General features: G+C 40.3%; 2 protein-coding genes across 2 annotated transcripts; both read right to left on the bottom strand.

Annotated features, from left to right (window-relative positions):
• Positions 1 to 12,202: 12,202 nt before the first annotated feature.
• LOC146759712 (kinesin-like protein KIF20B) lies at positions 12,203 to 16,623 on the bottom strand. Its single transcript, XM_085509853.1, has 5 exons — positions 16,591 to 16,623; positions 15,778 to 15,939; positions 14,670 to 14,840; positions 13,918 to 14,037; positions 12,203 to 12,409 (listed from the first exon to the last, which is right to left on the bottom strand). The coding sequence occupies exons 1-5, from the start codon at positions 16,621 to 16,623 to the stop codon at positions 12,203 to 12,205; spliced, it is 693 nt and encodes a 230-aa protein (XP_085365979.1).
• A 2,380-nt stretch (positions 16,624 to 19,003) lies between these two features.
• On the bottom strand, positions 19,004 to 23,452 carry LOC146759713 (uncharacterized). Its single transcript, XM_085509623.1, has 5 exons — positions 23,189 to 23,452; positions 22,632 to 22,693; positions 22,331 to 22,402; positions 20,922 to 21,117; positions 19,004 to 19,271 (listed from the first exon to the last, which is right to left on the bottom strand). Exons 1-5 carry the CDS (start codon positions 23,379 to 23,381, stop codon positions 19,081 to 19,083), a joined length of 714 nt encoding a protein of 237 aa, XP_085365749.1. The 5' UTR covers positions 23,382 to 23,452; the 3' UTR covers positions 19,004 to 19,080.
• Positions 23,453 to 26,073: the final 2,621 nt, after the last annotated feature.

Here is a 26,073-nt window from a genome sequence, read left to right on the forward strand (position 1 = left end):
GGGTTGAATCTCATTGGTCGGGTGGAATGTACACCTCTCCTCAGGACAATCTTACTAATCTACAGAGCACAAACTCCCATCTTCTTACATACAAGCAGAAAGTACTTATGAGTGGATAGACAACACAGTCTTTCACTTTGTCCGTGTCTGGCCATTTCCCTCACACGAGGAAGGAAACACGGGTCGGGACTCGGCACTCACCCTGCAGCTGTTCTGTGTCTCACTCACACCACACTCACTCTGACATTTAGATCAAAAACCATGGTTTATTCATACTACACAACGCTGACAACGTTTTCTAGCTGGAATCTTAATAACACTCATACTCTGGTCGACCAGTTGCAAACGTTAATGTTTTTCCCAGAGTCAGCTTGACACACGGTACCAAACACTTAAAGCAGATGATAATATTGAACATACAACCTATAAGCCCCATGATTACAACTTGGAGAACCCAGGCTACCATTTGACAGGCTATCCACTATATCCCATACCCATAGGAGAGACCAACCTAGGTCCCTCCTATTGCCAACCACCTGGGAGAGAGTATTTGTTCTTGTTTCCATTCATATGACATACAGTTCCCTTTCATAGGAACTCACCCAGGGAGTCTTCCTACCCAGCTGGCAACCAAAGCCATGAGCTCACCTCCCTGGGAGCAGCACGTATGGCTGTAAACTGTGTAGGATGTCTCCTCAAGACATATGGGCTCCACTTACCATACACATACCTGGTCCACCTATGGGTGGTCCTTGTCTGTCCCTGCAGTGATCAGGTGAGGAAGGGAGTCCTTCAGAGAAATCTCAGGGTGCGCCAAAAGTGTCTCCCTCTCAGCTGGTCCTGCAGCGAACAGAGCTGGTCCCACCTGGGCCGCCAAATTGACTACAGGAATTGAACTCTATAACCTCTATAACTGATACAGTCTCCCATGACATACTTATACCAAAGTTGAGGAAGTATGGGATAGGTGAGTGGACAGTGAAGTGGGTCGAGAATTGGCTGACTGGCAGAGTGCAGAGGGTTGTCGTTGGCGGTGCAGTGTCTGGCTGAGGGCCTGTAACTAGCGGCGTCCCCCAGGGGTCTGTGCTGGGTCCGGTCTTGTTCAACATCTTCATCAACGACCACCCTCAGCAAGTTTGCTGATGACACGAAGTTGGGAGGATTGGCTGACACACCTGAAGGCTGTGCTGCCATTCAGCGAGACCTGGACAGGCTGGAGAGCCGGGCAGTAAGAAACCGGATGAGGTTTAACAAAAGCAAGTGTAGAGTCTTGCACCTGGGTAGAAATAATTGCATGCACCAGTACAGGCTGGGGGATGAGCTGCTGGAGAGGAGCTCTGCTGAGAGGGACCTGGGCCAGCAGTGTGCCCTTGTAGCCAAAAAAGCCAATGGCATCCTGGGGTGTATTAAAAAGAGCGTGTCCAGCAGGTCGAAGGAGGTGATCCTCCCCCTCTACTCTGCCCTGGTGAGGCCTCATCTGGAATATTGTGTCCAGTTCTGGGCTCCCCAGTAAAAAAAAGACAGGGATCTCTTAGAAAGAGTCCAGCAGAGGGCCACAAAGATGGTGAAGGGCCTGGAGCATCTCCCCAATAAGGAGAAACTGAGGGAACTGGGTCTGTTTAGCCTTGAGAAAAGAAGGCTGAGAGGGGACAGGATCCAGGTCTATAAATATTTGAGGTGTGGGGGGCAAAGTGTTGAGGCCAGACTCTTTTCAGCAATGTGTGGAGACGGGACAAGGGGAAACAGACAGAAACTGCACCATAGTAAGTTCTGCACTAATGTGTGCAATACCTTCTTTACGGTGAGAGCGACAGAGCACTGGATCAGGCTGCCCAGGGTGGTTGTGGAATCTCCTTCTCTGGAGATATTCAAGACCTGCCTGGATGCCGAGCTGTGCGACGTGGTGTAGGGAACCTGCTTTGGCAGGGGGCTGGACTCAGTGGTCTCTGGAGGTCCCTTCCAACCCCTACAATTCTGTGATTCTGTGAATATCATGGAGTTGTTTGGATGGGAAAGACTACCCCTTTGAATGACCTTTTGTCAGGGCATGTCCTGGGATTCCTAGGATCCTCAAAATGCAGCATTGCTTCTGTCACTGAAAAATGGGGCCCTGTGTGGGACGGAGGGAGGGTCCATGAGTCCCTGGCCCACCTGACTGAGTATTTCCATGGTCTTAGCAAAGACATACTTACAACTTGATAATGACAGTTAGCTGTGTTCATGGTGGCATGGCCACTTTTAATGGCCTTGAACTGTCTGAACATAACTGAAGAGGCTCAGGCTGATGCAAATCAGCTATTGAATGATAGTGTTGAAAAACTGGAAAGACAGGTGGCAGTTTTGATGGGGAAAAAACCTAATTCAATCATTCTCCTATGGAAGATCAGAAACATCTCTCTGGAAGACCATGGGGACCCTGTACAAGGGAATCTGTATAAAATGGACTCTGTAAATGAAGGCACTAAAAGGTCAGATTTTGAGGTTCCATTTGGACTACATCTATTTGAGATCTGACTGATTGTAACCCAAAAATGAAAAAAAAAAATGCAGGATAGGCTGGTGGGAGTGCCCTGACCAGTGTCCAACCCCCCAAACCCTGCTGCCCATAATACAGCAGCTGAACTGTTGGATATAGTACAGTGGTTTAGACAGAAACCAAGAGAGCATGCCAGCATAGCTGCTCTGGTTATGGGACATGGAGGCAGAAAGCGCTGTGGTGTATGGACTGGAAATTTCAAAACTGACATTCATTACTACTCACCCTGCCCTCAGGCAAAGACTGTATGCTCTGTCCAACATAATGAGGATAGCCATTTGAACAGTGAATGATTTATGGCTGTGTGTCATATAACATTGCCAAATAAGAATGACATACCATTAAATATCAGCCTGTGGTCCTCTATGGAGGACTAACAAAATTATATTAGAGAATTAGGCATGAAAGAGGCAATCTATGAAGATGATTTTGAGAGCCCAGTCAATAAATTTTTCATCAGGAACGAGGGATCTCATCCTACAGCCATCACCTTTACATCAGGATGGGTCTATGTTATCCATACTGAACCCCTCAGTGGCCCTCAGGTGCTGTAATACAACAGGCTGCCCAATTGATGGGGAGACAAGAGTGCCTATGGCCAGATGCAGGCTCTGAATGGTGGTGGAAAGGTCAGAGAACCATCTGCTGCCATGACTTAGGCGTCCAGCCCCTAAGGTAATCCAGTCTGGACCCATTAGGGTCTTGAGACAACAAATGTTTAAAGACCAGATTAGAGCAGGAGTTCAGTTTAAAAAGATCAATGGACAGCATAATCAGGAAAAAATATCTGTTAAACAGGCCCAAGAACTGAGTATTTATAGTCCAACCTTTTCAGCTAAACTAGATGTGAATGTAACTCAAGAAGGGTCTGGATGGGGGCTCTGGCAGAGCCAGAGTTCTTTGTGAACCCCTATGAGGTTTTGGTCACAGGTTTGGCATGGAGCAGAATAAAGATACATCACAGTTGAAAAGCATTTATTGGCTACCTATTATACACTACAGGTGGTAGATCCAGTAATTCAGATTTCAGAGGTTATCGTTAAACAACTAGGCCAGTCCAGGGGTGGGTAAAAGATCTAACACACATCTCTATGATGGGGGTGGCCCAATCACAAGCAGTGGTGCGCTCAGTTGTTCTGCTTGCCTGCTCCTCAAGGAGTTAGGAGAAATCTATGCCTGCTGCGTGTTCGAGTGCGTGCGCAATGCCATGTGGAGGGCTTATCACAATAAAGATTGGCGGATTTGCTGCGTAGACCGGTCAGAACTCAGATCTGCGTTGTGCTTCCTGCGGCACCAAACGCCCAAGAGTGGCAGTTCCGTGTATTGGCCAGCAGGTGGCAGCAGAGACCACAGAAAAAACGTCTGCGGGACAGACCCTGGGGATCCGTTCTCTTTTGATTATAGGGGAAGAACACAAAGATGGATTAAAAAAAAAAGGGGGGGGGGGAGGGGAGGAGGAGTGGGAAAAGAAAAAAAGAAAAAATCAAACCACAGCAAACAAATAAATCTTCTCCAAACGTAGCAAACATGAATCTCTGTCAATAAATAAATGAGTAATTGAATTGATGTCTGTTTCCCCTCTCCCCCGCCCCCCCCAACTTCTGAGATGAAAAAACACCTGGTATCAATTGGACAGATGCACACAGTGAAGCCAGGGATGGTCTGAAACGCAAAGCAGCTGAGCAGCTTTTAGAAGAAAACAGAGTAGTAACAACTTCTGTACCTACATTCACCACTCTGAGATCCTGTCTGGGTCACCCAAGGCTTGTAAATAACCACTGGGTCGGTTCTGATGTCGAGTGATTTGTTGTCAGTTCTCTCATGGTTCTCCGGTCAGTTCTCCGGTGCCAGGATCTGCCACAGGGCATTCTGACCACGGGCATCATGTTTCTACGCTGCCGCCTGCATTTAACAGACAATGGGACTGCCCAGCATGTGCAAGGCAGCACCTCTTTCACACCACCAGAATGTTTAAGGCTGTTGGGATTGTTGTTAGCGTCCCATTAACACTGAGGCTAGAGATACCCTTAGGGTTGTCATTACTATTAGCATTACCTTGATGGTGCCCTATCTGGGTCATCTTCAGGGGATGTCAGGAGTAAGGCACAGTGTCAGGAGAAAAAGAACAGACTCTGTTACTTTATAAACGTGATAATAGAGAGAGTTCATTGGAAAAAATACAACTCTTAAATAATACAAAGCATGCTTCTGATTGGATGCAGGCATCATCTGGGCTCTGATTAATATTACTCTTAAGGTAAAGATTATTGTTACCATAATGATTTTTTTTTTTTTGGATTATGATCAGGGTTAAGGTTCCTTTTGCTACAAACTTCTAGCATCATTTTTGTTGTTACATTTGGAGTTAGAGACGATTTTAGAATCAGGGTAAGGGTTAGGATTAGAGTTACATTGCAGGTTAATGCTGTTATCTTTACAGCTCCTGTGAGGGTTGGGGTCTGGTTCAGTTGTTTAAAAATGAAATGAAAAAAGAATAATAAAAAAAAAAAAATTGAAAGCTTCAGATTTCATTAATCTTTGTGGGAATCATATAATGTGCAACTCAGATCTACCTCTTCATGCAGTGACTGCCTGTAAATTTGCTAGAGCCTAATATAATATGACCTTGTGCTTTCCGCTAACTCACCTTCATTTCATTTCCATTACATTTGCTTGGTAGTCAGATTTTGGTGTGTAGATATTTTAAAACAATCTAACTGACATTGGCAAAAAATTAAAAATAAATAAATTTTAAAAAAATGCACGACAGCATCAATTGTATCAATTTTTATAGATAAGATAAAGAATAGCAGTTTTCCTTAGTTTTCTGTGCCTCTTTACTTTCTTACCCTCTCCCCTTGTGTGAGAAACTCTCAAAGTCAAAGATTTCTAGTTAGGCAAAGATGGCAGCGATAGCAGCAGTGCTTATTCATTATTGCAATACTGCGCGCACATCCCCTGTTGGAAAGGGAGAAACTGCACACCAGTCAGTGAAATCAATTCTGTTCTATGTCCTAAACCCAATGCAGGTGATGCTCTCATGGCTCTCATTGGTTGAGCATCTCAGGCTCACAGACTCCTCGAGACTGTTGCTAGGATTCATTTCCATATAAGGTCAATTACCAACCTCTTGTTTTTAGGTTTGCCTTGTACTTTTCTGCGGACAGAGAAGGGCAATGTTTCCAACAGTCAGTACATTCATTCCGTCCTGTGCTGGGCTCTACCCACCCTGTGTATTTATCTTGTGCTTGTCTCAATTCTACCCATGTCAGAATGCCCCCAGTCTGAACTTAACTCTGTTCAGCAACTTTCTTGGTGCAAAAACTACTTATACAGCTGTTTTACAAGAGGGTTATACATTCAGTTAGGGCCTACACTATGTACTGAAAATACTGGAAACTTCCACTGCAAAAACACAATCTACCTCTCCCATCTGTGCAGCCTTGCAGACCCAGAGCATGCCAGGTTATTTCTGCTTTCATAGCATTTGCATGCTGTAGGGTGAGCAAAAGGTTCTGCTGCTTGATTCTTCTGCAAGAGCTGCCTACCGGCAAATGGTTGCAGGGATGGAGGATGTGACAGAAAGCATTTGTCTCCACAAGAGCAGAGTTACATTCAGTGCAGAGTGTGAGAGTCAGGTTGGTGTGGAAAAGCACTGACACGCTGGGGATGATGCAGTGCTCACATGTCTAACACTCACAGACATTACTGTCAGAAGGATGGTGCTGTGTTGTGCTTCTACCTTTGGCAGCCCCTGGAGAAATGCTGTGGCACACAGAACACCTTTGTATTGCACTGACTGCTGCCATGCAGCATGGATTTAACACACCAAATCCAGAGGAGCATGACTGCATCTAACTGCCCTGAGAAAAACTACTGTAGCTGAAGAGATGAGGAGGCAGCTGCTCATCTGCAGAACAAGCAGTACTGCCAGACACTGGGCCAGGTGAGCACCTCCTGCTGCAGCGTGATGATGACAGGGCTGGAGATGATCTGCAAAGCCAGCTTAAAAGTGGGAGACGTGAGTCAACATGGCAGGAGGACAGAGGTGTTAGGGAGCAGCCAAGGCATCAAAGAGTATCAAAAGGCTTTGAAAGGTATCACAGAGCGACAGCCAGGAAGACTGGGATTACCATGAGCAGCAACCTGGATGCTAGAGATTATTTGCTCCCATACAAAATGGTAGAGATCTTGCTGCAGACATCCCAAAGCCAGGCAAAATGGGAACCCAGAGCTCTGCCTGCACGAACCCCACAGCCAGAGTGTTGCAAGCTGAGCTGCCTTGCTGTTTGTTGCATTCATCCCAATCCCTGTGAATGAAGACTCGGAATGCAGTCAAGGTGATGACTGAGCATGAGAGTGACTTTATTCAATAAAAGACAGGAGGGCTTGAGAGGTCAAGGGTGAAGATGGGACTCCTCTTGTCAAGATGAGAGTGGCTCAGAGCTGGTGCTGCTGCCTGGTGCCTGGGACTGGCAGCCTGACTCTAAGTCCCCATCTAAGATGCTCAGCTTCACCTCACTGATGCTGACCTGCTCCTGCATGGTGGTGCTGCTGCTGGGGCACTCGGGCTGTGCTTGGGATGGGCAGCACTGCAAAGGCGCTGGGTCACAATCCAGGCAGGTGACTGCTGTGTCTGGCAGGCTCAGGTCAGCATCTTCAGCAGAGCCAGGAGATATGAGAGCATGAACGTGGATGAGCCCCTTGTGTCCATCACTGTTACCATGTGGAAGGCTGTCATCCAAATTGCAGCGATTCATGCTTAATAAGAACTCTCCATTGATGGAAACACACTGCACATCACTACTTGGTTTGGATCTTTGGGGTTGACAAGGGCTCGAATCACCTAGGAAGGCATAGAAACACAAGGGTTAGTGTCAAACGTTTTGCAAGTTGAATCATGAAAGAGGTTGTTGATACTTGGTAATAGAGTGGCGGCAGGAAGAAGCAAATAGGCTTCAAGCAACAGAGCCACTGTCTTGAATGTGATCCTCGTGCAGGTCCAGCTCGTGTGTTGTTTCACTGTAGCTCGCTTCTTTGGGTCTACCTAGTGGGCAGCAGCACTCGAGCTGTTACTGATATCATTGAAAAGAACTGGAGACAATTGTTGTATTCCTAAGAGCTTCAATGTGCCTAGAAGCACAAATAGAAACCAGCGGTATTTCATCACTTCACCAAAAGGAAGGTCAAACACCTGAGCTGTGAAGAGCAGTTACAGAACCTATGCATAAGATCACACCAGACATACTTTGTTCTAACAACAGTTATGGCACATAGTCCATTTCCTTCAATATTCCCAAAATGAAATGATGTGGAGCATTACAGGGAAAGAAACACTGCACACAGACACTATGACCCTGATTAGACTCAAGCAGCAGACTTAAAACAAGTCAGAGTTTTAGATTCCAGGATATTTCAGGACCTATCATGTGTGAAATTCAGTTACACAACAGTGCCTAGGTGCCTGCGTTTCAAGCAACTTTCAGATCACAGCCATGTAAAATAAAAACAAATTCAGTGCAGAAATAGCAAGCCTGTACCTTAATACTCATGAGATTATCCATTTTTTATAGCACTCTGACTAAGTTCTAAAACTTGCTCATCCCAGTTCACTTCAACACGTTCCACCAGTTTAAGCAACGCAGTTCTGAGATCCTGTGTATGTTATGCAGATAGAATTGAACAGTGCAGAAATAATCTCTGACAGCTTTAAGAGCTCCGTTCTGCTTACAAACTCTCAGTCCAAAACTATTCGCAGTTTTAAGGAAATGAACACCTGAAGCAGTTGAATCATCTGCCATTTGCTGCATTCTGCTTCTTGGCATCATGATTAGCACAAAGGGTTTTCTGCTGTCCTGCAGAGATGGACGAAGTCCTGCTTACAAATGGACCAAGTTCCAGTGTACAGCAGAGTTTGTACCAGACTAACAAGCCATGTCATTCAATTCATTTGCTCAGGTTGTTATGCACTCAGAAAGGAAACAGAACTAACTGTTGAATTCTGAAGGTAATCTGTGGGGTCCTGTAGAGAGTGTTTTTTACAGCTAGTTAGCTGAGAAGGGTCGTAAACACGGTGCGGTTAATCAAGCAGCCATAACACCTGCAAGGACAGTGAGAACATCAGGATGCCCTGTGATGGTGAGAAACTAGCCATGGTTCTGGGAACTCAGCAAGGGAGTATCTTTCAGGATGATAACAACAAGCTGTTAAGATACTCGGGGATGGTATGTAATTGGGAACCAATGATGAGCTCCACTTTTGCAATATGTATGAGCTAATTATCCGTATTATAAAGGTACACGCAGCCAAGGAATAAATGAGATTCACTGATCATATGTCAATGACAGGTGTGGTCGTCTGCTTTTCTCCCGCCGTTCTGCAACAAACACCTATATACAAATTTAAGAACACAACGGAGTAACTGTTACTGTTTATTAACAACCAGTTTTAATAATACGATGAAAGTATGTCCTGAGAAAGGGGAACAAACACGCTTCTTCAAGGTTTTTTAGCTGTTCTGGATCTCAGCCGTCGCTTGATGATCAGATGATCACTTTCCTTCTTTTGTTCCTAAGATTCCTGAAGAAAACATTTCAAAAGTTACTCATCTTTTCACACAAGACTGACAAGCTCTTCTTGACCCACGCAAACATATTTCTTCCCCTAAATGGATTTCAGAATGGAATTTGCTTATTATATTTTATTCAGAAAACTATGGGATACCGAGATCATTTTAATGCAGCTTAATCACAAGGAACAAATATGGAGAATGTACAAAATCCTGTTTATCTTAAAAAAGCACACACATCTGAGGAAAGCCTGAAGGCAGCTTTCATTTTGAAATACTTGTTTTCAAAAGAGTATTATAATACTTGTTTTGTGAAACATGAAGCGTTCAGAAAACATTTTTAGCCTCAATCCCTGTAGCTATGACTTGACCAGAATTTCAGTTCTCGGTTCAGTTCCATGTTCTCAGAACTACAGTGAGAGAAGAAATTCTCATCTTCTTCATCCTCTAACAAAAAAAATATAACATTTTGGTTTCTGCCCCTATCATTCGTCAAATCATCAAAAAATTCAGACGGATATTACAGTATGGGCAAATGATCACTATGCTGAACAGAAAAAGGACTCTAATATAATTAAAAGATGCAGTTCCAACAGAGCAAGAATGTTTTTAGCACAATAGCTGCCGACAGAGTCATGAAACTGGCACATCAGATCCTTTGCAAGTTGGCTTAGACAGGAGATCATAGTTTAAGCATACCTAAAAAGCTGTCTAAGTTGTGCTCTAGAAAAGCGTGTAGTAGAATAATTCCACTCCAACACACTGAAATTATCTATGATTCCAAATTAGAAGACATCTCCGTGATTGCTACATCACCTACTTAGTAAACTGTAAGCCAGCCAAACACAGAGATCTTTGAGGACAAAATAAAACAGAACAGCAGGAAGACCAACAAGAATGACTTGGTAGAATAAAGAAATACCTCAGTACTTTCAACCTCCCCCTGCAAATAGATGAAACCTCCAGTCTGTTTGGACTCCTTAGTAGTTTATTTTAAGCCAAGACTACATTATAATCGCTTACCGAAGAAGCAGGTATATCTAGAGGGCCAGAAACGGCAGTGGAATACAGCTTCCTTTTGGATCGTTTTGGCTTGGTCTCTCCTTCTTCGAGACTTTCAGGTTCGTTTGATTTAGGAGAACTTACTGCTGACATCAGCTTCTTGGCTAGAAGAAATTTGTTTTGATACATAAACCAGTCAACTTACTGGTTTTGTGAGTCTTTAAATCACTGAATGCAAAAAAAGCTTCGTAACAAACTTGGTTTATAAATGACACCTAAAATTTAAGTGAAAATACTCATAAATTGTATTTGTTCATCGAGGTTCTTTATTGCTTCTATAGCTGAAACTGTTTATAGGTTCAGGTACGGCAGCTTAAAGCACACATTAAAATGGAGCATGAAAGACAATCATGGCTCAGAAGTCGCTGGAAGTCAGAAACTTCAGCAGGAGTTAAACAACAGGCCTAACTTTCGTGCTGACAGAAGCACAAGACAGAACCAACTTTCTCTGTATACTTGTAGGTTTTCACAAATGTAATAATGAATCTCTGAAGAGACGAATAAATGCATTTACTTCATAAATCAAAGGACAACTTAACATGGCAGACAAGTTCTCTAAGAACACATACATTAATAGCCTACAGCAGAAACAAGCCATTCTACAATGTCTAGAAAACATGGAATAAAACTTATTCTACACCAACCTTTATGGTGTATAATAGAAGGAGAGCTTTGAATAAAATCTCCAACTTTTTGCAGTGTTTCATCCTTCTTTTTAGTCAGTCTTGAAGCATGTACTCGCTTTCTCAGGAAGTAGTCTTTTCCGTATTTCTGTTCAACAGAGATGTGAACATGTGAAACAAGAGCATTGTTTAAACTTCATTTTAGTTCAACGTTATTTTAAGTTGACATTTTGAGCTTTACTACTGACACCTCTGTTCATTATGCTGATGATACCACAACGGCAAGTAATGTAGACAATTTTATACCCTTTAGGGAGTTGTCAAAATCTCAGCTATTTCAAGGCATACGTTTCTTAAAGTTTCTTAATAAGGCAGTAGTTTCTTTAAAAGTAGCTCCCAAGCGGTGGAGTTGTTTCTTACATAAGCTGTTCTAATTACATAAAATAAACAAACATACAAAACAGAAGACAACAGATGGGAAAAATCTACTACTCATACTCTGACCATGCCAAGGATACTGCTATCACATGTGAACATCTGTTTTTAATAACTGCCATGCATATTAATGATATGAACCTTAGTTTAATACAAGGGCTTCACTTACAAAAGCACACGATAATACACTAAAGCTTCTCTTCCCAACTATTCAGTGTGCAATATCCTTCCCTCCAAATCATTACACAGTACAGCCATTACACGCTCTGGGGACAGACTGACTTGCCCTTTGGTTAGCTTATGGAATTTAATAGGAAGAGCTCATAAGCATGTAAGATTCCCATTCAGGTATACACATAAGGATAAGACACTGCTTCTTTCGTGTTACAGGATCAATTAATTAATAATTAATTAACAATTACAGGAAGTCCCAAGCTAGCTTCAAAACTAGAACAAAAACCAACCATTTTCTCGTCACTTGCAAAAGGGGGAATTAAAAGCCATGACAGATTTTGTATTTTTCGTGTTCTCACTTTTCACCAAATCCTGGGAAAATAAGACACGTTTCAGCCATGATTCTTTTGGAAAGAACAATTGATGTCACAAAAGTGAACACTTTAAACACTTTTGCTAATAGTAGGGAAGTATCTGCTAGTGGTAACTATTCCACTGTAAATCAAATAATAAATAAGCATTCAATTATAAAAACAGGACATTAAGATATCAGTATTAGACATCTCATGATGTCTAAAAAGCTGATTTATGTCTACAGGTTTCAAAGAAAATACACAATGGAGTTAAGAGAAATTCCCTTCTCTTAAACCATTATCACTGAGCTTGGCTATTAGTTTTGTTCATTAAAGCAGTTCATTGATTAAATTCTTCAACTACTTTACTGAGGTAGAAATAGCATTTTTTTAATGCTTAAATGAGAATGGTAAAAAGGCATCAGATATTTTGTTTTCTGTTGGGTCTAGGTCATACCTCATCCATGTCATCACTTCTTATCTTTTTTGCCTTAGGCATTTTCACTCCTAAAGGTATCATGCTGCCGTGCTGCTTTATCTCCATCTTATCAGGTTGCAGAGGTGTCAGTGGGATTTCCAGCTCCGGTTTTGGGAACCGACTAGTTTTGCCATTTTCTGTGGACACTCCAGAAGAGTCGAGGACAGTTTCCAAATGCTCCTGATAGCACAGAAGAATTTTAAGTGCAAGTGTTAAGGTAGCCATGAGATTAAAAAGCTATAAAGCATCTGGAAAAGGATATGTAAGCATTCAATTTTCCTGCTGTAAGAACACTTGTAACAGAAGGAGTCTATTTCAGTTACAGCAGAGTTTTACCCTTCTTTCCTAGAACTTGTTACATTTAAAATTATTTCCAATCTATGATCACAAAAAAAGTTCCCCATGTTAAACTGAGCCTGATACTTTACAAGTCATTTTTTCTCAAGGGCACAGACAACTACAGTTTTTTTTAATAGAGAATGGTGGTAGAACTGACACGATTTTCTTCATCTCAACTCTGCTGCGTCAGAACTGGGCAGGAACAGGAGCATTTGATTCAAGTGTTCGATTAACTTCCAGCTTAATCTTATAGAATTTGCCCTTCCTCTTCTACACTAGAGATGTTATTTACATAAGTAAGGTCCAGCTGGCAAGGTGCAAGCCCAGTACAAGTCATTAAAGAACTCCATTGCTATCTTTTCCCTGGAGAGAATACAGACATTCAAGCAATGACACCGTACTTAAGCTGAAGGCTATCATGTACCTGCTCATGGTCAAATGGCAGCAAATGCACAGCTAAGTGACAGGGAAATGTCAGTATGCATTTCCCCAGCAGCACTTACTGTCCACAATCCACCCAATCCTGTTTTTCTCAACAGGAACAACAAAGTCAGAACTGAGATCACCTGGACTCCTCCTTCTCTATGGCAGGAATTCAGCTAGCATATCAAAAATGAGTTCAGATGCTGGTTGAACACATGGAAGACAGGCTGCTGGGGGCATCAGAAAATGGTAGATGGCTGCTTCTACTGCTGCTAGTAACTAGCAAACTCCAGTGTCCCAAACACAGACTAGCAGCTTTTACTACTTACACTGTTCCAACCCCCTGAGGGGAGTCTTCTTCCTCTCAAAAAGTTACCAAAGATTGTAGAAAGACAAAAAGTAGTCAGAGCCACTTTATCAGGCTCTGCTAAGAATCTGAATGGAGTATCACCACCCACTGTATTTCCAAGAATTAAGCTGGTTAATAAATACTTTGTTTTTAAAATATATGTAACTGCCATTTTATGAAAGTTAGCAATTAAAAACTTATATAGGAATGATTAACATCATCTGCTAACAAAACAATGTCCAGAAATCCTGTAGAGGAAGAAAATAAGTTCAATTTGCTGTGCCCGTTTCAGTGGCTCCATGAATTTTTTCCAAGTAACTTATCGAATCATGAGCCACTTCATAAGCATTAACATGAGGAGAGTTTTCAACAGCACCTGACAAAAATTCATCACACAATTGTTTCAACAGCTTTTATTCCTATCAAAGGCTATAAAAACAGGTGATCTGATCACCTTGAAAGGGATAAATAAATTAAAACTTGGGAATTGTTTAGAGAACATGAGATCTTTTCCTACTCATTCCTTATCAAAAGCAATACAATCACAACATTTTCAGATCTGAAGTTTCATACTAACCTCAGATTCATTTAATGAAGTGAGGCTCCTAGTACATCGACATGACAAATAATTGTCTTCAGCTTTGCATCTTAATGGAATACTTTCTCCAGTTTTAGTTTTGCTTTGTTGTTTCCTAGGCTGTAAATATTTAAAAGGAGTAAAGATTAGGCTATGCATTAGACCTCCAAAATATCTCGAGTTTTCTAAAGTTACAGTGTAAAACCTCAAGCTCAGACGCCACATGAACACGTAAGCTGAAACACAGCACAAGTGTGGGAAGGTAGTAACATCTATTCATTGTGTGATCTTCAGATACACCCTACTGGGTCTCACTAACAGTCTCAGGCAGTATTCTGCCTCCAAAAGAGAGAAAGCAAGTCATTATTTAGGGACAAAATCTGTAACGCTGGTCGTTTTGTCATCCATTCCCCCCATACTCTGCACGCTCACAGCTGCTATGTTAGAACACCAAAGGCTAAACCTCTGCCTAATCTTCACATCCACATACGAATACATGGAAAACTGCATGGAAAAGTTCCATAATGTACACAGAGAGATGGTGTTCTAGTAAATAAAATATTTTTGAGAAGATGAGAGCTCATGTTTGAGTGGAAGACAAAAAGAACCAACAAGTACTCATCACTGAATATGTAGTTAAAGGACTATATGCTAAGAAAAATGATTCCAGCTCCAGTATCTCCTAGGAAAACAGAAGAAAAAAAGGGGTTAACAAGATGTTAAGTACTTACTTTCTATAAATATAATCATACCTTTTCATTCCTTCTACTAGAGTCATTCCTTCTACTTTGTCTTTCTTCAAGTAAAGGTATTTTTGGTAAAGACTGAGGGCTACTGTGGTTAATGCGTTGTTTTAATTCCTTTATAAAGTCATCTTTGTCAGCCAGTTCTTTTCTTAACTCTTCTATCACAGTTGCATTATCCTAATAAACAGTAAAAACTGCTGAGTTGTGGGATTGGCAAAAGGAATTAACACACACAAGCAGTATTGCAATTACTTAGTAGCATCAGTTTTTAGAACACGTAACTATTCAAGAACAGTAACATTTCACGGATTTGTATGGTCACTGTTACAAGTGCAGTAGTCACAGAATTGCCTGGGAAGTTGTAATACAATATATTTTGATTCTTCTATTTTACTTATGTGCTTCAGCCTTCATCTCCCTTAAGATATAATAACCCGAGCTTTTATTTGTTCCCAAATCCTCGGTACTGTGAGAAAGTCAGCAGTTGTAGGGGAAGTTTTGCTATGAGAACATCTTTCTTCTCAGAGAAAGTGAATCCAAACATTCTCAAAAGAGCACAACTCATTAGTCTTCTGTTTAGCTTCTGAAATTCTATGCTACGGCTTAGATTGGCTATCCTGATTAAAAGCTGGATGTTGAAATAAGAAATGCAACTTCCAGAGATCATCCCCCCTCTGCTTTTTGATGCTTCCCTTAATTTCTCTCCACGTCCCCTTCTGTCTTTTCATGCCATTGTAGATACTACCTCAGAGAAAGCAAAGAAAGTAAGAAACCTGAGACAGAACTACTATCTGAGTATTGAGCCTAGCTTGGGATCCGGAAATGCTGTGAATTATCGGAAAAAGCTACAGATGTCCAGTCTGATTGTAGGATCATAAGCATCAAACTGACATCTGTTTATCTGAACTACTGAAAAATTTGAAATTTTAGTAATTAACAGAAATTCTGTTTCTGAAGAACAAAAATAAAATCTGGTGCTTTTTTTGGTTAGTTGCACATGATGTCAATACGACAGTGTTCAAGAACAGAACCACACCCAGAATAAAAAGAGCAGGTACAGGAGTTTTACAGAATTTATGGGTAGCTAAGCAGGTAGGAGGAAAGGAGAGCTGACCTTGCTTGAATCCTTTAAGGCAGATTGTCTCAGTTCTGCTATTTCTGTCTCTTTTTGTATGGCATTAGGAGCCAAAGTTTTGAGCTGTTCTTCCAAAGCTTCTACTAACTGATCTCTCTCCTCACGCCACTTTTGAATATTATGGTCCTTTTCTTCCAGCTCCTATATTTCATGTTGAAAGAAAAGCATACACAGTAGAAACAAGCAGAATCTTTAAGACAGCCTAGAATTAATAAGTTTTTCATATAGCATAAATAAGGACTCAAGCTGATAAAAAGAGTTTATGGTAAGACATTTCAATTAACATATCGTGATGTCACTCAACAAGATCAGGTTATATGCATGTATTATATATGTATTTACTATGCAGTTTATTGTATTTAAAGCAATCTGCCAGTGCTCTGTAGTGACTAATTATTTGAATATCTTTCATGGTCTACCACTAATTTCAGTTGGCCACTTTCATTTTGCTCCAATTTTTTTTTTTTTTGACCTTTTTCCTGTTGCTTGGAAAACCTGCATCATTCATTTAATAAAAATTAAGAGCAAGTAAAATACCCGTTTCAGTTGTTGGATAGTAGAGTCTTTAAAATCCAGCTCATCCTTAAACTGGTTATTAATCCTTTCAAGTTCATCCATCTTGTTCCTGAGGGATTCCTCCACAGAACGCATCGTGGACACCTGTAATGTAAGCACAGCTCGCTTAACAGCTCACTTGATCTTGATTTTCAGTACGAATACAGACCGTGAAAGCGGGGCCTCACGATCCTTCCGACTTTCCGGGTTTGAAGCGGGAGGTGTCAGAAAAGTTACCACAGGGATAACTGGCTTGTGGCAGCCAAGCATTCATAGCGACGTCGCTTTTTGATCCTTCGATGTCGGCTCTTCCTATCATTGTGAAGCAGAATTCACCAAGCGTTGGATTGTTCACCCACTAATAGGGAACGTGAGCTGGGATTAGACCGTCGTGAGACAGGTTAGTTTTACCCTACTGATGATGTGTCGTTGCGCTAGTAATTAAAAGACTTCTGTAATCCAACCTGGCCAAATACTTCTTTGTTAAATAAAGAGGAATTCACAAACAAGTGCTGAGTAGGAAAATGACAGCAAGTGCAAGGTTACCAAGGAAGACATGAATTATTTTTAAGCTTCAATTTTCCACCCCAAGCGCACCCAATAAACTTCCAGACTAAGATCCTGCAAAATGGGTTTTAAGATATCTTCTTGTTTAATAATTAAATTTTAACTATTAACATCACTGAAGCTGAAACTGAAGAAAAAAAAATATACATACTTATATTAAAGAGCCTCTGTAAATTAGTCTATTTCTCTTCAAGTAAATAGCATTCTTCTTCCCAGTTATCAGCGTTTTTTCACAAGACTTAGGTTTTAGGCTTTGGAGTTACCACGGATACCAATGGCAAGTCACCAGTAACGTAGAGATAATAACAAGTCCCCTCCAGAGGCAGATCAGCTATTCTCTTCACAAACCTTATTCCAGACTACCAACCAACTTTACTTTCCTCTGTTCATTATCTATGTGAAACCATGTTTTAACTTCTGGTCCCCTCTAGAGCTTCAATGGCAACTTTACCTAAGACTTGCTGCTAGCCACACTAGAGTGAAATTTCCAGCTTCATAGTTAAAGTTTGAGAAGTTTTAACAGCAGAAAGCCAAGCATAATCTTACAGAAAAAAATAGCTCAGTTGACTACAAACCTCGCTTTGTACTTCCTGAATTTGTTTCTCGGCATCAGAATGTTTGTCTTTTAGATCTGCATACTCTTCTTCTTTCCTCTGCAAATCTTTTTTCAAATTCAGTACAAGGGCAGAACTCTCAGAAAGAATATTTTCTAGCCTTATGTTAAAAATAAAGAGACAAAGAACATTACTGTTACACATCTCATGGAAACAGCAATTACAGCTTAATCCATGCCCTGCCTGTTGGTTTCTATTTGTAAATAGACTCTTAAATCTATCCAGACCAGTGACAAGATTTAAACAATTACTTTTGAATTTCAGCTTGCTTCTCATAATCAGATTCTGAAGCAATAAATTATTCAGATGCTAGTCTGAGGGATGTACAACAAAACCACCGGAAATTCCCATATTATTCTTTATTTCCTTGCACACTCCTGTTTTCCCTTGGAACTCAAGTAGCATACCAAAGCATCCTAAAGTAGTAGTTTGGCCATTGATAAGCATGCAAATGCATTAAGTAGAAGGGATGTTCCCATTAACTATTTTTAACTCTAGTTCATTCTCAAAGGGCTCTAAGTTAACTCAGTGGTTACTTACGATTCTATATGTTGCACTTTCTCCATTTCACTCTTTTCCTTTTCCCGAAGAGAATGTTTCACCTGCTCCAAGCTGTTTTTCAGCTGCATAACTTCTTGAATCAGATTTGCTTCTTTGCTACTTAACTCTTCAACCTTTTTGTCTGCATTTGCAGACTTCTCCTGCAGAGTTGCTGTAACTGTCTCTAGATTAACAATAATAGATTCTTTTTCTTTAAGTAATTCATTGAGTTTTGACACATTGTCTTCCATTGTCTTGGAAGCCTCCAGGAGATACTCGAGCTCTCTTATTTTTACCTCACAGTTGGCAACTTCCTCCTGAAATTGTGCAATCACTCTCTGATCTTCTGCAGTCTTTTCTTCAAAGTCCTGAGTTTTCTTTTCTATTTGCTCATGTAACTGATTCACAAGATCATCTTCCTGACTAGTGTGAGTTGTAATCTCACATAGCTTCATTACAAGTTGACGATTATGATTTTCAGCATTATTCAGTCCCGCCTTTAGGTTTTCATTGTCTTGAAGCAGTGCTTTGATGTGCTGACTTTTTTGTGAGGAAACATCAACAATACTTCTGCATACTTCCCAAATCCTTTCAAGACTATAGTAAAAGGAGAGGTCCTGCACAAGATCTGAGATGGAAGAAGTCTGTGACTGAATGCATGCAGAACTAATTTGAGATGTCCCTGGCTCATCTTTTTCAGAGTCTGAGGAATCCTTTACACTGACAAAGTCAGTACTGATGACGTGAAACTCTAAGTGACATTTGTATAATTCATCTAATTTGGTCCGCATTTCTTTTACTTGTGACACTTGGTCAATTATACATTCTTTGGCAACTTCTATGTTGTTAGTTAGTTGTGCATTTTTGTCTTCTAGTGTCATATTTATAGATTTCTGTTCATCCAGTTCAGAAGCAATTTCCCGATAGTCAGCTTGACCCTGCAGAATTTGTTCACGGAGGACATCAGCTGTTTCTTCAGAAAAAGAAAGCTCAATACGCAGGCTTGTTACCTGCTTACTGAAATCTTCTTTTTTTCTCTTCCGCATTGTTCTTCAAGCACAGTTAAATGACGTTCCAAGATTTCAGTTCTTTCCCTCAGTGCTAGTACTTCCTTTCGGTACGTGGAGCACTTTTGTTTCATGTGTTCAATTTTCTTTTGCTCTACAGTGTTCTTTTTCTTTCTCTCATTTACAACTACTGTAAAACAAACAAACAAACAAACAAACAAAAAAGGGAAAAGGAATGTAGCTCAGATTGATTAAAATCATTATTACATAGCAGTTCACAACACCAAGTAGCAACTTCTAAGTGAAAAACTGTCATAATATGCAAGCCATGCCCTCACATCACATAGTATTTGATACTAGTGAAGGAATTAAAGTCCTCTGGACACGTAATCAGGTGCCTCAGATTTCTATACAGAATTAACAGCAAAAGGTTTTCAGTCTGGAAGAACACTTTTACCATGGCACTACTCAAACCTTCCACTCCACACCAGTAGAAAATCTAATTAGATTTAAGAAACATGGGAACGAGATAGATAATTCACAGCTATATTCTTTCTATCTTCCGTGCTTCAGCAATCCCTATAAGGCAGCCAGGAATCACTCCATCTACATCTAAATGGTAGATAAACAGTTTTCTAAGAAATTTCATTCCAACTCACAGTCCTCTTACTTTCAAAAGAAAGATAAAACCCTGGACAAGTTGATCACTTAAGTGTTGATATCTGTCTCTCTTATTCAGTTGATCTCTAAACAAAATATGAGGATTCCTACTTCTGTCCACACTTACTCTTTTGCATATAAAGTTCACTCATAAAGTTGTACAAATTTGCAGATTCAAGTTTCCATAAATATTCCATTAGCTTGGGGCTGTTTTTTTCTTTAACTGGTGAGCAATTAGCTAAAATCACATGCATTTTCTTTCTATCAAAAGCGACTTCTGCTGTATTTCATCATTGCTTTAGAATCCAGTTATGTCCATTCCATAATATGCATACTTTAAGTATTAAAAAAAATAAATATAAGTCAAGACTTACTAGGCATTGGGTCACCACAACAATATATTCAATGGTGATTCTTGTACAGTCCTTTTATTACTACAATGCAGAATTTTATAGCACCCACGTGCAGCCTGCATTACATACAGATTCACATGTACTGCATGGAAACAGCGTCTTAACTCATCTAAGGAGTTTTATATACAGCCCTCAACTGATTTAAAAGTCATACTGAAGAAACAGCAGTGGCATATTCCACCCCAAACCAGGTTTTGGGTTTTGACTGCTGCTCCCAGCAACGCTAGTGAGGGGAATATGATTTATAAGTAATCTAAACACTTTATGCTGAAAACAACAAGCAAGCACTAAAGCAAGATAAATAAGACTAGGGAGAAGATGTGTAATGTTCAGTCTAGAAGCTCCTTACACAGGAAGTAGGGAAAAAGCATTATTACAGAGCATAGGAAACAAGACCTAAAAGCTCAGAGAATGGTGTAAATACCCTGAACTTGAAGCTGAGATAACCTAGCATCTCCTAAAACACTTTTGCTCGTGCTACTTATATAACTAATTCTACAAAAGAACCAGCACAACATACCTGTGCTCATTGTTCTACTGTGTATATTTAACATAGCTAAAGAATATATATTAAGCAGTTTTTGAAATTGGATGCTATTAATACTCACAAATAGAAGAAAACAGTTACTTCTATTTACAGTTGAACACAGTGGCTTTTCTCCTTATACCATAAGGTACGCGCTTCACAGCCTTTTGCTTCCTATCCGGAATAGGAAGCAATTTATTGTTTTGGAAGACACCCTGTTCAACGATGGAAGAAACTGTACCTTTCTTTGGAGGTGGCTCTTCCACAGTAGGCTTATCCTCGTCAGTACTGTGCTTTCTTCCCACTTCCAACTCAGTTTTCTCTTGTTTCAGTGCTTTAACTGAAAGCACTGAAAATTGGCTGCTTTCAGTTCCTTTATTAGTGTTCTCTTCTGCCGGTTCTGCTTTAATGGTAGTTAAATGGTAGGTAGTCTTTTCCTGTATTGATATAAGATCAGTTACATTGAAGCTTAACAAAAGGAGCACTTAAGTCTCAGTAATCTTCTGTAGGCAAATATTTACACAAAGCCATACAGCTAAAATATTTACCCGGTGACTCTACAGACATCAGTTACAAATCTCAATAGCAGACAGAACAAGTACACCTTCAGATAATGACAAGTACAATACTCGGTAGAGTATACAAGGGAAAGCAAGAGCCTAGCAGGTTACAGAGTAAAAGACTTGCACACAATCAAGAGTTTACCGGTTTATCAAAGAATTTCCTGTTTCCAAGAAGTCAACAAAATTACAAACATGGTCAAAGAGCAAATGGTCAGCTCTCATACAAGTTCATCACATCACACTTCAGCTAAGCTGCTAAAATCACTTTCATCGTGACAGATATAATCCAACCTTAAAGCTTAGTCAGCTCTGTCACGCATATTTTAGATTGTGTCCTTGACCACAAGTGAAGCTTCCTTACTTACAAGATGACGATTGTTAAGCCATGCTGGCACTGCCAAGGACTGATTATTCATCTTTAGTAACTTATGAAAAGAAAAGCCTCAGAAGTGTTCAGGCCACACAATCTCACAGATAGAGTTGGAGCCTTGTTCTTGGAAGAAGTAATAGGTGAGGACATGACTACTCATCACAGTCAGCTTTAATACCATGGAAATACTAAGTTGCAGTGATGCAGACAGTCAAAGATTAAGAAGGGTCAAGTTGCTAAGCTTACAAGGTTAGAGATCTGAGTGACAGAATTAACTATAAATGTTTTCAGAGCTACTTCAGGCTACCAAACATCAAAAAATGAACAAAAACCACCAGAAGTGGTATGCACACATACTTAATCAAGCTAGTCTTCACATATTCAGTAGCTCGCAGTACATTAGTCAGGATAAAGTTTTATGGACTGCATAGAACGTGGAGATATCCTGACCATTCATACTCGTACTTCCAACTCTACTCAACATACTTTTACTGTTGCTCTTCCTCTGATGTAGGAGTGTGAGGCAGGAGTTAGTGGAACACACTGATATTTTTGTTGTTTGTGTTAACTACCTTCAGATAAATTTGAATTGTTTACAATTTTAAGCGAGTACCAGCTACATACAGAAAATCAGTTTTCCAAAAATGTATTGATTACAAGCATAGAATTAGTGTTTTTCTTTTTTTGTATAAGGATACGGAGATGTGTAAAACTCACATAATCTTTTACTTTTTCCTCTAAATGAGATTTTAAGTCTTGTAGCTCTGTAATAATGTCATCTTTCTGCACCTCGATTGAGATTGAAAATAAAAAATAAAAAAAATTCAGTCATCAGTTTCTAATGTAGTGTTAAGTAGCTGAATTACACAATGCATTAAAGGCAAATTCAGTTAAGCTAAGCTCAGTAAGAAATCTATTAATTGAGCCTACTGGAATAGCATTTTAAGCTACCACAAGTTGGTATTAATTAATTAATTAATTAAAACAATTTTACACAACATCTTCTTGATAAAGTTACCTCAGTTGCTTCTTTAAGTTGCTCAACAGACTCATCCAATTTAATCACCTGCATTTCAAAGTCTGTAACACACAGAAAAGGTTGTATTACATAAGTAGCCAATAGATAGTTTATTAAGTAATCAATGTTTCCAGATATTCTAACGTTTAGGTAGCTTTTGAACAGATTAATTAATTTGCATTTGGTCTTCACTTATTGGGAGTGATTCAAAAGTTTTCTATATTTCTTGGAACGAAAACATTGCATCAACAAGACATAAAGAGGAGTAGAGATTACAATATAAAAGTAAAAATCAAGATATAGACATTTAACCCCATACTTACGAAAGCGTAAAACTGCTAGTTGCAGTTTAAAGGAGAGGGGGGAAAAAAGAAAAGAAATAACCAAAAACCGTGGAATTGCTGAACCTGAATATACACAAGGAACAAACTATCACTTATCTACAGGCTATGGTTCCAAAGGTAGAACATCTCCTCTAATTCCTACTCAAACTGGTTATTTCTCTTTTAGATTAATGAACTACTTCTGTCTTCTACCTTTCACATCGCATAACTCACCTTTGTTCTTCTGCATCAGCTCTTCTTCAGTTTTAAGTAGTTTGGTGTTTTTCTCTGGTAGCTCTTCTTTGGTCTCCATCAGTTCAAAGTTAGTTTTCTCCAGCTGCTTTTCAAACCAGCCAGTATCTTCCTTCAGGTCCCCCAGGGATACAATGGAACTATGTGCTGCCTCAGTTTGCTCTTTAATATCCATGACATCATAATGCACAGAATCAAGAATGCCCTCAGGATCAACACAGGTGTCAGGCACTATGCTATGTTCTCCACCCTGAAACGTAATTTATAATCAGTTAAAACTGGTGAATAGCTGACTACATAATAGCTGTTATTTCTACACATAGTCTGGATAGCCACTATGAAGACAGCTATACAAGAAGTTTTTAATTTCAGCTTCAAAACCCACCTCACAAATTCACATACAACATGACAGTGATTCATATGGGGGGAAGATAAGTGGCATTCTAGTAACAGCTAATATATTTTATAGTATTTGATGACCACACTCCCTTTTTTTTTTTTTTTTTTTTTTTTTTTTTAAATATTACCCCAGATTGATCTCCTTCAAATTTAACATACAAGTTCGGACTCCCCTTTTCTTTGTATACAGCGTAAATTTTCATTTTGTGTTGCAGAAACAAGGAAAATGCCCAAATTCCCAAAGCTCTCTGAAACTGTTCTTAAGGCTCAGCAACTATTCCTGCTAGATGAAGAATACATGTATCTTGCTCATCATACAGCAACACAGCATGCACTTCTTTGAAAACAGCCTTGTGTTTCTATAAGATGTGCCCATAACATTTAAATAGTAAAAAAAAAAATATTTAAGAAAAAAAAAAGGAAAATATTTAAGAAAAAAAAAAGAAAAATACCAGGGTGTCATGGTTTAATAATTTTGTAATTTTGCTATCAGTATTCCACATCATAACATCATATAAAGCATGAATAATTTTACTGCTCCCGAACACTTGCAGTATATTGATGATATTGTCGTGTGGGGCCATACAGCAGCAGAGATTTTCAAGAAAAGAAAACAGATAATCCAAATTCTTTTGCAAGCTGGTTTTGCCATTAAGCGCAGCAAGGTGAAGGGGTCTGCCCAGGAAATCCAGTTCTTAGGTGTAAAATGGCAAGATGGGCATCGACACATCCCAGCAGATGTGATTGAAAAAATCACTGCTATGTCTCCTCCCACCAACAAGACAGAGACCCAATCTTTTCTGGGAGTAGTGGGCTTTTGGAGAATGCATGTCCCAAACTACAGCCACATAGTGAGCCCCCTCTATCAGGTAACACGGAAGAAGAATAATTTCTCATGGGGTCCTGAGCAGCAGCAGGCTTTTGAGCAGAGAAAACAAGAGATAGCCCGTGCCGTGGCCTTGGGGCCAGTACGGACAGGACAGGATGTAAAGAACATCCTCTACACTGCTGCTGGAGAGAAAGGTCCCACTTGGAGTTTGTGGCAAAGAGCTTTAGGAGAAACCCAAGGCCAACCCCCGGGACTTTGGAGTCGAGCATATAAAGGGTCTGAGGAGTGCTACACTCCAACTGAGAAGGAGATCTTAGCCATGTACGAGGGGGTTTGAGCTGCTTCTGAAGTAGTTGGGACAGAGGTTCAGCTCCTTCTAGCACCTCGCTTGCCTGTGGCTCCCCTGTCACGGACACAGGTAGATTTTTGTTTAAACCGTGACAACTACCCAGAATGCAGCATCAGGGAATTTTTGCCTAGAACTCTGGAGGACTATTTGTAACTCAGAAAGGTCAGAGATAGAAAGTTCACACTGATTTCTGGGTCACCAGCCTCACCGTACATCAGCATTTTTGGTTTTTAAATGATACATAAAGTTCTCAATGGCTCTGCTCTAGTCGGTAGCTCTTTCCCTTTCTGTGCAGCTTGCTCTGTGCATGGCTTGTGAACCGCTATTCAGGCCAGACAGCTGCAGCCCCAAAGACCTGCCATAAATGTACAAATTCTACCAGGATAATGTCTTGGTAGTGGAGAAACAGGATGCGCAGTCATATGGCTCTCACACATACCTTGTACAACCAGCTTGGCTCTGGACTGGGCATCACCAATGTCACAGGTGTACACGTCACTGTCACTTTTCTCCAGATTTTTTATGCACAGCTGCAGGTCTCGTCCTTTCTGTGCCCTCTTGTATTTCCTGCCAGGCCTGAGCTCAGCAATGCCTTTCCTCCATATGACGAAGGATGCGGCTTTCTCGCTCTGACATGTAAAAAGTGCACTTCCACTTTCTTCAATTTTCACATCTGAAAGTTCCTTGATAAAGTAATTAGGTTTTTCTGGAAGGAAAAAAAAAAGGATGAGGGTGTAGGACAAAGGGATTTGTTACCCCAACAAGTCCCAAGCATACAGAGGTGTCCTGAATCTCCTTTGCCCTCATTTCAGAATATCACATAGAGATGCAAAGAGTCTAAGAAGACCACAGAGTCCACCCATTTACATAGGTTTGATAATTCCAGTAGATATCTGGAAAGTTCAATACCATTATACATGCGCTGGTAGGATCTCATCTGATAAACCGCATATAGTTTGGATTACACATATTCAATATAGACTAATTCAGATTGCCATCTTTTCTTGGCTCACTAACACCCAAGATCATAGAATCATAGAATGATCACAGAATCATAGAGTGGCCTGAGTAGAAAAGGACCTCAAAGATCATCTAGTTTCAAACCCCCTCCAAGGGGTCACCAACCACCAGACCAGGCTGCCCAGATCCACATCACACTGGAGAATCATTCAGTTTCCAGATTATTTTAAGGAAAAGATTTTAATCCATCATATTTTCTGAAAACTAAGAATTGATCCTGCTCAAAGAAACAGAAGAGAAAAACATCACCCACAGGCTGCAGATATTTAC

This window comes from Coturnix japonica, chromosome 9, assembly GCF_054131305.1.
Source record: "Coturnix japonica strain WE chromosome 9, WE-NBRP24, whole genome shotgun sequence".
Classification (NCBI taxonomy): Eukaryota; Metazoa; Chordata; class Aves; order Galliformes; family Phasianidae; genus Coturnix; species Coturnix japonica.